Source organism: Ixodes scapularis, unplaced genomic scaffold (genome assembly GCF_016920785.2).
Source record: "Ixodes scapularis isolate PalLabHiFi unplaced genomic scaffold, ASM1692078v2 PGA_scaffold3__209_contigs__length_174095766, whole genome shotgun sequence".
Taxonomy (NCBI): domain Eukaryota; kingdom Metazoa; phylum Arthropoda; class Arachnida; order Ixodida; family Ixodidae; genus Ixodes; species Ixodes scapularis.
In genome coordinates, this window is record NW_024609868.1 from 92,879,657 (window position 1) to 92,891,731 (window position 12,075).

The 12,075-nt window shown below is 46.9% G+C and overlaps 1 protein-coding gene across 1 annotated transcript in view; it reads left to right on the forward strand.

The window, feature by feature from the left end:
• Window positions 1-12,075, forward strand: part of LOC8051279 (protein SMG7) — a 63,719-nt gene that overhangs the window by 31,661 nt on the left and 19,983 nt on the right. The window contains exons 12-19 of the mRNA XM_029975618.4: window positions 182-255; window positions 367-433; window positions 1,650-1,763; window positions 2,565-2,701; window positions 6,464-6,624; window positions 8,176-8,259; window positions 8,635-8,714; window positions 10,856-11,021. Of these exons, the coding sequence (XP_029831478.3) occupies window positions 182-255; window positions 367-433; window positions 1,650-1,763; window positions 2,565-2,701; window positions 6,464-6,624; window positions 8,176-8,259; window positions 8,635-8,714; window positions 10,856-11,021 (883 nt within the window). The remainder of the gene's footprint in view (window positions 1-181; window positions 256-366; window positions 434-1,649; window positions 1,764-2,564; window positions 2,702-6,463; window positions 6,625-8,175; window positions 8,260-8,634; window positions 8,715-10,855; window positions 11,022-12,075) is intronic.

Genomic DNA, 12,075 nt, shown 5'->3' on the forward strand with positions numbered 1-12,075 from the left:
GCTTCATTGCAGCTGCTTATAATCACCTTTGCTCCTGCAATATGTACCTATTCACACAAAGTATTGGGGAATTCTATTTGGTTCGAATTTAATAAATATTTAGAAACGAAGCCCCACTTTCTGCTGTTATTTCAACTTTCGATAGGGAAGATCTCATTGTATCTTTCTATTAACCACGCAGGATCTGGCACGGCTTCTGCAAGCTGCTCAACGCCTTAGTCACTGTCCTTCCCGCCGACCTTGCAAAAGAGAAGTGTAAGTTGTCGCGTGGCCGCTCTCCCCAGTTTGTCCCAAAGGGCGTTCCATTAGTTGTGGGTGTGAACCCGATGCCTGGGCTACTTCTTATTTTCGCACATCTCTCCTCAGTCATGAAAGTCCCCCTGCCCGAGGACTGGGACCTGCAGTGCTTCCTTCCTCTTCAAGAAGCCCACAGGTAAGCGCCAAGCATGCCAAAGACCTACCGTAGCAGTGAGGTAATAGTAGCAATTGTGCAGACAGCGAAAAGACAAACGAAAATTTATGACACAGAGAAAGTTTTGTGTTGTCTCGAATCTTGTCCTTCACGTTTCTGTCCCTGCCGTTTGGGCGCATTTCTTGTTTCCTTGCGCTGTTGTATGCCAAACATTAAACTGGAGGAGTACACTGCTGTGAGCCACACTTCTCCTTGTACCATGTTTGCACGATTCTAACGTGCCCCCAATTTTAATGTGCAGGCAGATTTAGCTTCCTGATAATTAAAAGGTAAATTGCTGTTGATTATACCACGCAGGAAAAAAAAAAAGAAGTTGACCACATACCTCATAGAACAGGTTTTATGAAACGCATGTCAACACATAAATAAATGCCGTGCACTAGTCGCCGTTGTCAGAGTGCAACGATGGTTCTTCATTGTCCGGAAAGGTAATTAATGCGTGCTTTCATCTATAGCTTTTAAAGGGCCGCGCTTCTTGCACATGTACAAGTGCACAGCCGTCGCCTCTGGTATGGTAGTCTTTCAAACAGCACTTTGCGAGCTCGTCGGGGGGCTGGGATTGCGAAGCCAAGCAGTGCTGCTCTGTTGTTATCTTTTTCTGGCAGCGTTGTGGCCTTTCGTTTAAATAAAGCCTCCTAGTGGAGTTCTTTTTTTTGTTTAGACACAAGTCCGTAGATGCGAGAAAATGGGCATGATACGGATACCAAAATGGCAAACGTAAACAAACGGTCACGATGGCGATGGAGCTAGCCACCTTATACCAAGCATTGCGTTTTTCTTGAGTTTCGGTTTTTGGTTTCAATTGTAACGTACATCTAATTTTGGGCACCGATTTTGGCGAAAACAAGTGTGCGTTAGAATCGTGCAAACACGGTATCGTCAGTGTAGTCACTGTCGCTAGGCGCAGCACAGCAGGCCTCGTGGTAGGAGCTGTTGCCTTTCTGTGGTGCTGCGGCTCTCCCCAGCCAATAGTAGAGATTATTACTACTATTATTTACTATCTGTAGAGAGAGAGAGATCTCGCAGGATCAGTGGTAGTTCTTCAACGGCAGGAACGTTCGCCGCACTCCTCTTTGATGTCGTTAACTATGCCTGCGGCTGGGCTGTTGAGCCAATGGGAGAGAATGGTTTGGTTGTGATTACCGTCGTCTCGGGGGCACCGATTTCGAACTCGCAGGAAACTGCACTTTGACAACGGCAGCCCCATCCTTAGCAAGGCGGACACGAGCGACCTGAGGGCCAGCCGGCTGCTCGACCTTGCCGAGATGCTCGGCCGGGTCATCATGACGGGGTAAGAATGCCAACAACTAACTATTATTAGTCTGCCTAGATCTGAGAGCGTTTCCAAGTGCTCGATTGGTGTCACATGGTTTGTGGACCGCGTTGGCAACACAGGGTGCGAGGAGGAGGGGAAAGCATTGATCGTCTGCATCTTCAACCTTTGCTCAGGCTCTCTGCCCACTATCCTCCTTGCCACCTGAAAGCACACGCATGTGCACATGCAACTAGTCTGCGTGGGAGGTGTCCGCCATTGAATTGCAAATGCTTTGCTTAGATTGAGTTATATTTTAAATCTAAGCTTTCTAACGATGCCGACATGCTAAAGAGTCTGCTAATAACTTGAACTGGCAGCCAAGACAAAATAGAAAACATAGTCACTGCACCGTGAACCCAGTGACTGGAATGACGAAGACCACACTCATTATTTAGGAGATTTGTGTCCGAAGAATTAATTCTCGAGAAAAAGGAAGATTAATTTTTTGTTTTCAGTCCATCGGTTCAGTTTTCTCCACTGATGGCCAAGCTCTTTTTAGGTCAACGTTTGCACACCATGTTTGTGTCATGTGAAAACGCCAGAGCCGTGGCGCACTTTCCGCGGCACATTCTTGTAGCCCTGCCAGCGTCGTCCAACTTCGCATACAGCCCAAGCCGATCGTTCTGGCTCAGTTCTTTTTGGTAGAAGCGAGTGGTTGTCCGAACCCCATGCGAATGTGGTAGCTTTTCTGTCCCTCACGCAAGGGAGGAACCGGTGCACTTCTGCGGAAGAAATGACCCTCGACTGAGGGGGGTGTTTGTTGACCTTGCTGCGCAGCAAAAGCCTGATCACAGTTTCGTCGGACGAGCCCCCCAAATACACTGCCAGTCACTACACGGAGGCCATGTCGAACCAGGTGATGCAGCAGATACAGGAACTGGCCATCGACCCCGAGGCGGACCCCAGGAAGCAAGGTGAGCGTGCAACTTTATAAGTCGCCGACCGAATTTTTGGGATTTGATTGGGATCGCGCAAAAATCTGAATAACCCAGCGTTCCAAAAAAAAATAATTCGGTTAGGAAATTTCTGTGCTGCCCCTTTACCGTAAAATACTGGGGGAGCTCCCACTCCACTTTCACTGAAAACTGGGTTGATCGAGACATGGACGCTTGTCAGGTGAAATCGGGCACTTGACATATAATTTGCAGAATTCACAAGTTTGGAAAATGTTAATAGTGCTTCCGCGGTATTTTGAAGTATATACTAAATGTCTGGATAAACAGGTCAGCACGGAGTCACTGTCCACGTCCGTGAACTTCTCGAATGTCTGACAGCGTCAGTCAGGTTGTCGATAAAAGGCACTATAAACAAAGAACGGCGGCTGGCAGCGAAGCGGTTTTCGGGCATCTAGACGACCACAATCCCTCCGTGGATGCCACAAAACAAAAGCGCCAATCAATTCAACCTCCATGGCACGAAAAAGAAGCAACCATTTCGATTATAGCCTCACTCCAGCTTTTGTGCTTTATAGACAGCGCCTCTTCCTGGCTTATGACGTGTAGAATGTGGTGTCGAGGCTACAGGAACTGAAACAACAAAAAATTGTGGCGACTCGGTTTGCGGTGGCGGTACCATGGCCGCTAAAAAGTCAGAAAAATCTAGCAACGAGGTCTACATTGTCTGGATTTTCAGTCACTGTTATACATTAACTCTATGGGGCGAGTGGCAGTTCCTAAAGGGGCTATGAAATGATTTTTCAACTTTATTCTTAGCTTTCCTCCTCAACTCATAAATCTCACAAAGTTACTGAAGGTACAGTGGCGAGAGTATATTGCCAGCAGTTCAAGAGGAGGGGAAGAGGAACTCCCCTCTTGCTCGGACCTTTCTTTGTGTACCCGCATGCAGCCATTATCACCTTAGAAGATTCGCTCCTTCGCTCAAAATTCGCTCAAAAGTTGCTTTCCCCCCGTGGCTCCCACACTACTTAGTGCTTGCAACTATCCTCCATTCACTCCTAAGTTGAGCGCTGTGGAAGTTAAGTGCTTGTTGGGCCAGTTACACTACTATCTTTTTGCTGCGCGATCACGCTCCCTTGTGCATACCCACGTGCAGAGAGGGGGCAGGTGATGAAAGGAAGGCGGCTGATTGGTCCAACAAGTGCGTTGCTCCCACCGCACTGTCACCTTAGGGGTGAATGGAATAGTATAGGGGAGTGCTCATATCCAATGCGTGAGCTATGGCTGGCTCACGTCCTTTGGGTATTGCGGATGTATCGGAGTGAAAAGGCTGATAGCTTTCGAAGGAAAGAAGTCACGAAATAGTCTGCTATGTTTTCAAATTTTTGTACCGAAGAGCACAGTGACTCTACTCTTGCGCCAAATGTGCTATTTTGCACCAGAGGCAACTTCCTGCGCTATCCTGATAAAAATGCGCCATATTGCGCCAAATTGCTTGACTGGCCATATTAGGCGGCGACTTGCGCCACCTATCTTAGCCACACACAACCTGAGCCGCAACAAAGTGAAGGACACCTAGCGGCTGTGCTGTTAACCGGGGTAGGTGCTTCTTTCTGAGGCAAATGCAAGCCTTTCTGAGCACATTAATAAGCAGGCAGGCATGAACGAAAAGCTGCAAAAGGAGTGGATCTTTGATAGGTTCTTTCTGTTCAAAATAAACAATGCAAAGTCACTTAAGTCAACAGTCGTGTCAACTGTTTTATATCAGGAAGATCTGTTTAGTAATCCCTCACATTGGATTCCTATGAAAGAACTAGTTTTCGTAGTTAAGCCTCTAGAGACCATCATTGCAAGACAACTTATACTGTCTACAGCGAAAAAAAAAAAAAATAACAACTTGGCAGGAGATTTGCAAACTTTAAAAATTCTTTTAGCCAAATTTAGGTGATCTAAATATTTCATCACTGCATGCTTAAAAGTACTTTGGAAAGCGATAGTTAGGTGCTTAATATCTCTTATTTATGCACTTCAAAGTACTCCAAGATAAATTTTAGGTGCTCCAAAGTGCTCCAAAAATTGCTCCAAGTCACAATTTCGCAGTAGCATCACTGAAAGGAGGCTTTTGGCTTTTGACTTTTGACACTCTTTTGACTCTTTTCGCCCACTAAGCGATGTGAAAATAGTAAAATTTCAATCTAAATTCATCTATCCCAGCCCAAAATTCATTTCATGGCCCATTTGAAATTGTGAGAATAATTGGGCATGCCCGAAATCTCAGTGTAATAAATCGCGCCCCATGTTTTTGAATCATAAGCTGTCGGTGATTATGGTCGCCGCCCAATTTTTGGGACGCCGAAATTTTGGACATGTTTTTTGCGTCGTAATATGTCCTTCTACGTTCTCATTGGTGAATGCCGCAGTGTTACGTATTTACTGCGGAGCGATCGTTAGATGCCATTGACATACCATGCCCCGCGTTTCTCAGGCTGTGGGCGACCGTGGGACTTTCACACTTTCTCGGGGAAGAGGGATCCGAAAGGGACGTTTACGATGGGGGCGTGGAAAGTCGTGCCCAAATAACGGTATGCCTAGAGTATCAAATACAAAGGACGGGGCTGGCCCGACTAAGGTGCCCGCTAGCGGCTGTCTGTGGACGCAGTAGAGGGCGAGGGAATTCTCACGGAGTCTCACTAGAGCAGGGGTTCTCAAACTTTTTGGTCTCGCGGAGCCCCAGGAAGCCTCAAAAACTGCCGCGGAACCCTCCCCTCCTCCCCTCTATATTTGCCGACCGAGAAGAAACAGATGCACAATTGTAGGCAATTTGGCTTGTGCTGCTTCCCATATATCCCCACCATATCAATCGCGATGTCAGTACAAAGTGAGATGAAGGCGCTTTGCATAGTCCTGCTGTGCAGCCTGCAGCATGGGGGGGAGGGGGGTTGCAATTTGAGTGTTCGCGGAACCCATGAGACCAGCTCGTGGAACCCTTGTGTTCCCCGGAACCCAGTTTGAGAACCCCTGCACTAGAGCATCGCTGTGGTGGCTGGGCTGCGATTGGGACAATGGATGTATGTTTGGGCTGTTTAGGGGAGATTAAGGAAGAATGTTTCGAACTGAGTTTGTCACACAACACTTGATTTCCCGGCCGCCTTGCGGGGGGTCGGGGAATTTCGTGCCTACTGCGGAGTGGGCACAATTGGCTGTAATCACGATTCGACAGTTCGACTTCCTGACTTTTGGACGTGGCGTCGAGAAGCTCGGGCAATGTCGTTTTGTTCTGTTGTGGACCGTTTTAATGTTTCCGGAGGACGAAACGACACTTCCTGCGGCTTTGGATGAAGTTTCAGGTATTCGGGCAACAATGATTTTAAGCAACGAGATGACAGAAGTGCCGCGACTCTGAAGCGTAGCTTGTCTAGTGGCCATGGTCTTGCGAAGAAGCTGTATACGTAGTGGTTTCATTTCACCCGTTCGTTTTCTCTACCTACTAAATGCGGCAGTAATTAAAACTGTGACACTTAATTTCTTTTTTTATGGACTACTTGTATCGTCTTTCTATTTTGAGTGCATAGTTTATTTTATTCTCCTCTGTCCTTCGTCATGTTTTAGCTCACCCGTGTGTAGCCCCCACCCGCCTTCTTTCCCTGTGCTGAGTGGCAAATGGGCGCTTATGCGGGTTTTTTCGCTTCTTGGAGACATTAGATAACCCTTGGGACAGATTGTATCCAATGTTCTACGCGTCGTATGAAAATAGCTGAGCTGCCGCTTCTTTTCTTGCAGGTGTGTCGTCTCTGGCGTCTCCGTGCGAAAAGGGCCCTGGCTCGGACGGCGGGCCCGTGCCGGAGGTGCGCTTTAAGCTGGAGGCGGAAGGGCAGCTGGGCAAGGTCAACGACGCCGGCAAGCGCAAGGACCGGCGACCCACGCGCAATGCCGCCATGCAGGTCGGTCCTCCAGGCACCAGATGGTCCCTTTGAACCTCATCCCCCCTTTTGCTGTTTTTTTTTTTTTCCTTCAGTGGCAAGTGTCTGTTTTCCTCACGGGTTGTAAACCTCTTGCTGAAGTGATTTTTGTGTCTAGTTTCAACTGGAGTTTTATTGCTGTTTGAAGAAGCGGGAAATTGGAGTTTCTTTTTAATGCTGAGCATGTTATGAGGGTCGGCCTTTGCAGTGCGACGTCATGCTATTGTGAAGCATTGGGCGATCAAACCATGACATGTTACTTTTGCTTATTTCATTTGGAAATGCACATCATCGATCACATGACGTCATTAGCTAGAAGGCAGTCATGCCACGACGTCGCGGTGTCGCCACACTGTAACGTCTCGCTGCGTCGCGCGACACACGACGCTGCGACACCAAAGTGTAACCATTGCGTCAGGTGACCCGACATCGCATCAGATTGCCACTTGACCCATAGTGGCACTAGTCACACGGCTGTCGCGCTATTTGTGACAGTTTGGTCAGGCACTACCAAAGTACCGCACAAGTAAGGACAAATCTACGTCCACATGCAAAAATATACGAGCCGAGCGAATACACCTTCCGCTTAATTCCGACTTTATACATAGAGGTAAGGTATTTATGTTACTTTTGAAAGTGACAGCTTTGTAAGAGAACCCTGCAAGGACCTCGCTCACTGATGTCAATCGTACCGTAGCAAAGCCACGGGAGAGTGTCAGCGACGGAGTGCAGCTGTTGATTTAATGTAGCACGCACGACCAATGATGTAGTGCCATGCATAGGTTGTGCGGAGGGAGGGGGCAAAGATAGTGGTGTGCTAATGCACCCCTCTCCCCCCCCTCTGCCACCTATGGGGTAGGAACTGCATATTAGTGAAATAATTCAGTAGGCTCGGAGACATTTCACGGCGTCAGACTCTACGCGCAGCAGCACATTGTAGAAAATGATGCGATGTCCCCAAAGAAGAGATGCACGAACGAGGAAGAAGAGAAGTCCTTTATACGTTTGCAATTTGTTTGTCACGCGTCGGGTCGCATTTTGTTCCAATAGGTGCCGCTTGGCAAAGACCCCGTCAAATTCCATCGCACGTTTGTTGCATTTGACGTAATGTCTAATCGAGGCGATTTTTTTCTTGCATCGCAATCAGCGCATGAAACTAAACTCTGAAAATGTACTCGTGACGTGGCACTTACCTCTCTGCACAGATTTGTTCAGGTTGGTCCCGGCTTTTACCTGTGATCAAACTTGAGGTGTCACGCATAAAGTGTGTTTGAAACGCAGCTCTGCAGTTTTTGTTTTTCCAGACACCGGTATATGTGCTTTGAGAGCTGCGTGCAACCACGCTTGTTTCTGGAACGTGCATTTGTGCTCTTGTCGATTTTGGCACTGGTGCTAGGATGCCCTTTGGATTTTTGAATTTTGGAACACTGATTTATTTCAGTACTGACACTGAGTAGCATTATATCTCTGGGTTAGGAATTCCAGAGGTACAGTGTGATATACTTTAGTCTCTTTTTGTGTGCATGTGGGCAGGCCATTTTCCAACAAAGGGAGCAGAGAGGCACACCAGTTGTCATGGACAATCACGGTGCCAGGAGGCCAACGACCAACGAAATGGTCAGTGGGAATTTTTACATCGTATTTGGGAGCCCATAACGGGTACCGTATTTTCTGGCTTTGCACCTAGTCTGTTGTCCGCCGGGTCAAACTTGGGCTCATAAAAGATACTTTCCTTAGACAGTCGCGCCTGGTGCTTAGTCCAGATGCAAGAAATTCTCCTATGCAGTGCACAAAGAAACCAAGGTTTGCTGCAGAAAGTTGGTTGAGAGTTAAAGAGATAGTGTTCTAGAAACTGATAGAGGAACTACTCTGATACTATATTTGTCTCGTTTTAGTTGCCGGAGGTAGTCTTGTTCCGGAATCCTTTGTGACAGTAGTTTTACTCCTGTTCGGTTGAAGCAGAAGCAGTGAAGGTGAATGCTCTTTTTCCAGCTCCTTCCCACCCAAAACAACCACCACATGGATGACAAGCCTGAGCACATGCGCTGGCATCAGCAACCTCAGTCTTTTCAGTGAGTCTTTCTCTTTAAATATTTTTAGGTTCTGGAAAGTTGGCTCCATGGGGCATTGTGAATTTGAACCATGTTAGACTAAATTGTTTTGCTAAGGCTTACAGCTAAAAAAATTGTTTGTATGGCATCTACTGCACTTGTACTTCAATGCCATTGCAAAGAAAGGTCAGCTATAAGTCACCATTCTCATCTGTTCATCTTCTCGTCTTTGTTCTTGTTCTATTTGCCGCCTGTTCTATTTTGAAATCAATTACTTCTTACTTCATTCCTTGTAAATTCAGGGTAACAATCATTTATACCTTCTGCAACCATGTATATTTTGAGTGAACAGGAATTCGTATAACGGTCGTGCCGACACATCAAAATTATGGGGAATGAGCCGGGACTTGTTTTTTACAAGATTATTTTCTTAGAAGAATCATCTGGTGAATTGCCTATACCGTATTTACTCACATAATGAACCCACTTTTTTCCCCAAAAAATTGGCACATATTTGGTGCTGCATTCATTACGTGGGGTAAAATTTTTGCATTTACACACTTTGCGGAAATGTCATTTTAGTTGCCAATATGACATGGCAGGTTATTGCGGCATGTCTCCACTGACGGAGGCGCACCCATTGCTGGTCGTGGGTGCACACAGTAACCATGCTCTATAAATTTCAAACCTTTTTTAGGGTGCTTTTGGCATGCCTTTTGCCGAAGAGAAAGCGCCCTTCGAAGCTCACTCAGCATGGAGGGCAACATGACCGTTCTTAGGCTTAACCTTATTTCACAATATCACTGCCCGAAAGCGGATCGCGGACGACAGCGTGTTTGTTGACATCAATGCATCTGATGGACAAAGCAAGTCCGGGGCTGGGCAATCCCTTGACCCCAGCTTTGCTAGGCATGCACGCCGCTCCGTTTCACAGTTGATTACTTCTGCTACCATGCAATAGACCCTTTCCGAAATTCAGCGCCATCTGGTGGCTGAAATGGCGGTTTAACTTCTGCCATACGAATGGCGGCAATGAACCCGTAGCCTGCAGTATTTTATCGGGCACCGTCACTTTTGCATGTCAACGGCATACGAGAATAAACTTTTCGCTATACAGCTTTTTCTGGATCATATCATCCAGTCTAGATTCCCACAACGATGCAACCAGTCAGAACGAAGCGCCAACCCAGACAGACGCCTTGATAAAGTTCTATAAGTCAAGGGGTTTCGAAGTCGATTTTGTGCCAGTAACAGGTTCACTGGGCTCGAATTAGAGAAATGAACACTTACGCAGCGCTTGCATTCAATTCCGGTTTTGCAACGTGCTAACGTCTAGAATGTATAGGCCTCGAATCCTCAGCTTAGGAGTATCTTTAGCATGTTCCTTCATCAATAAATAGAATGCCGCCATTGGTATGGCACATATGCCATTTTTCCGATGATGATGATAGTGATCAAAGTGGCCAGACTGAATTTCGGGAAGGGTCTATTGCAGCCTTTACGGGAGCGGCTTGGCTTGGCTTGGCTTGACTTGGCCTGGCCGCTTGGTGGCAAAAGAAAATTGGCGGGCTTGGTGGCTAGTTGGCTAAGTTGGACACAGTTCAAGACTTGCGAAACCGAAAACTAAAAGTGCATTCATTATGTGAGAAAAAAAAAATCCAGATATCCTGTTGTGGGGGGGTGCGCTCATTATGCAAGTAAATACGGTTGTATCCGACACTATTGGGGATGTGGGGAAGCTCCAGTGGAAACCGTACCGAGTTAGTATTGTTCTAGGCTTGGAGGATTTTTCTGCCACACAAATAGAAATTTACCAACTTCTGGAATCTGTATTCGTTGCATTAGATTTAATTGAAGCATAACTGTGCTCTGTGAAGGAGGATTAGCGTCTGTCACAAAGAAGTGTCTCAGTGTTAATGTTAGTCTCGTGGCAGATCGAAGCATGAAGATACCTAAAGTTGGTAAGAAGAGCTCTAAAAGGAACCCTTCAGGAGCCTCTGAAGTTTTTAACTTCTTCGGAGGCCCAGGTCTCTTTGGGAAAACTTGATCTACCAATCGGCATTTCTGCAAGAAGTCCTTTTGTGAATAACGCTACTGTTTGACTAGCAGCCAAATTTCAGATAGGACTGGACTCAGTTTGTAAATAATCCCTTTGCCTGCAGACATGCAGTGGGAAACGGTGGCATTGGCAGTGGCAGGGTGAACATGCCCTACCTGCCAACCAACGGGAGGCCTCCCCAGCCACTGGGCGGGCCCACTCCGCCTCTCACCTTCGACCCGGGCGTGGCGCAGATTCCTCCGCCCCAGCAGCCTCCGCATCTCGGGGTGGTGAGGGGCTGCCCAACTCATTTAGGCATTTTCTTTCAGCTCACTTCGGTGGTATTTTTCACGCACAGTTGCATTCTAATGGAGGATAACTCGGATTTCGTGTTCATCCATGGCTTGCATGGGGTGTCATGGGACCTGATGTCACGGTGTGAAGTTATGGTGTCGCGCGCGGCGCCAACAATTTGATTGAATCGGGTAACGTCGGGTCCCCTACACGTCGTGTCGGGTCCTGTAACCTCACTGCGTCGCGTGACTACACAGTTGTGTTTTAGAGTGGTTTAATTTTCATCTTTTTTTTTTTCTGTGTCCGCACGCCAATTGTGTTGCAGTTTGTGCATCTACATTTAGGTATATTGCCCGCTGAAATCTAGCTATCTTATTACGAGGGATATGTACAGTTGGCTGCAGAGTTAATAGTACCACCTCCAACATGCTCTCTTGTAGAAGTTGAGGGCTCTCTTTACTGGCAAGGCTGTTACAAAATGGACAAATTAACTAAGCATGTGTTAAAAGTTGTGTTTGAGCTTGTATTTCGGTTGTGGGCTCGAGTGACAAGGGACACTCACGATCGGAACAACAGGCTTTTCCAAGGCAGTGGCTTTAGCTGTCCACCGTGAAAGAAATGCAGGCACGTGGACTGCCACTATTCATACTTCCAGCTATCTGAAAGGAGCTTCTTCATTCACAAAGTTTGTGCGGTGCAGTATTTCTTTTATGACGTGCTGTGAGATGGGCTCGCGAGTGCAAGTTTCTTTTCTATGCCAACCTATGATCATTCGAGTGTGGCACATTTGAAATTCTGAGTGTCAGTGGGGAAAACAAATGTCAACAAGATGCCGTCAAAATGTGTGACCTTAGAGACTCTGCTTAGAGCATCGACACTTCATTCCCCAATTGCCTCGTGGGCACCGTCATTTTATTGCCTATTGCAGGGCACAGTTGGTGATAGTTATGAACAAGGGATGAAACTTCCTGAGCTTTAGATACAGTGTTGGGAAGCTCCGGTGATATCATTTTGCCTTTTGTGCCTCTTCACGGACTGTTCCAGAATTTC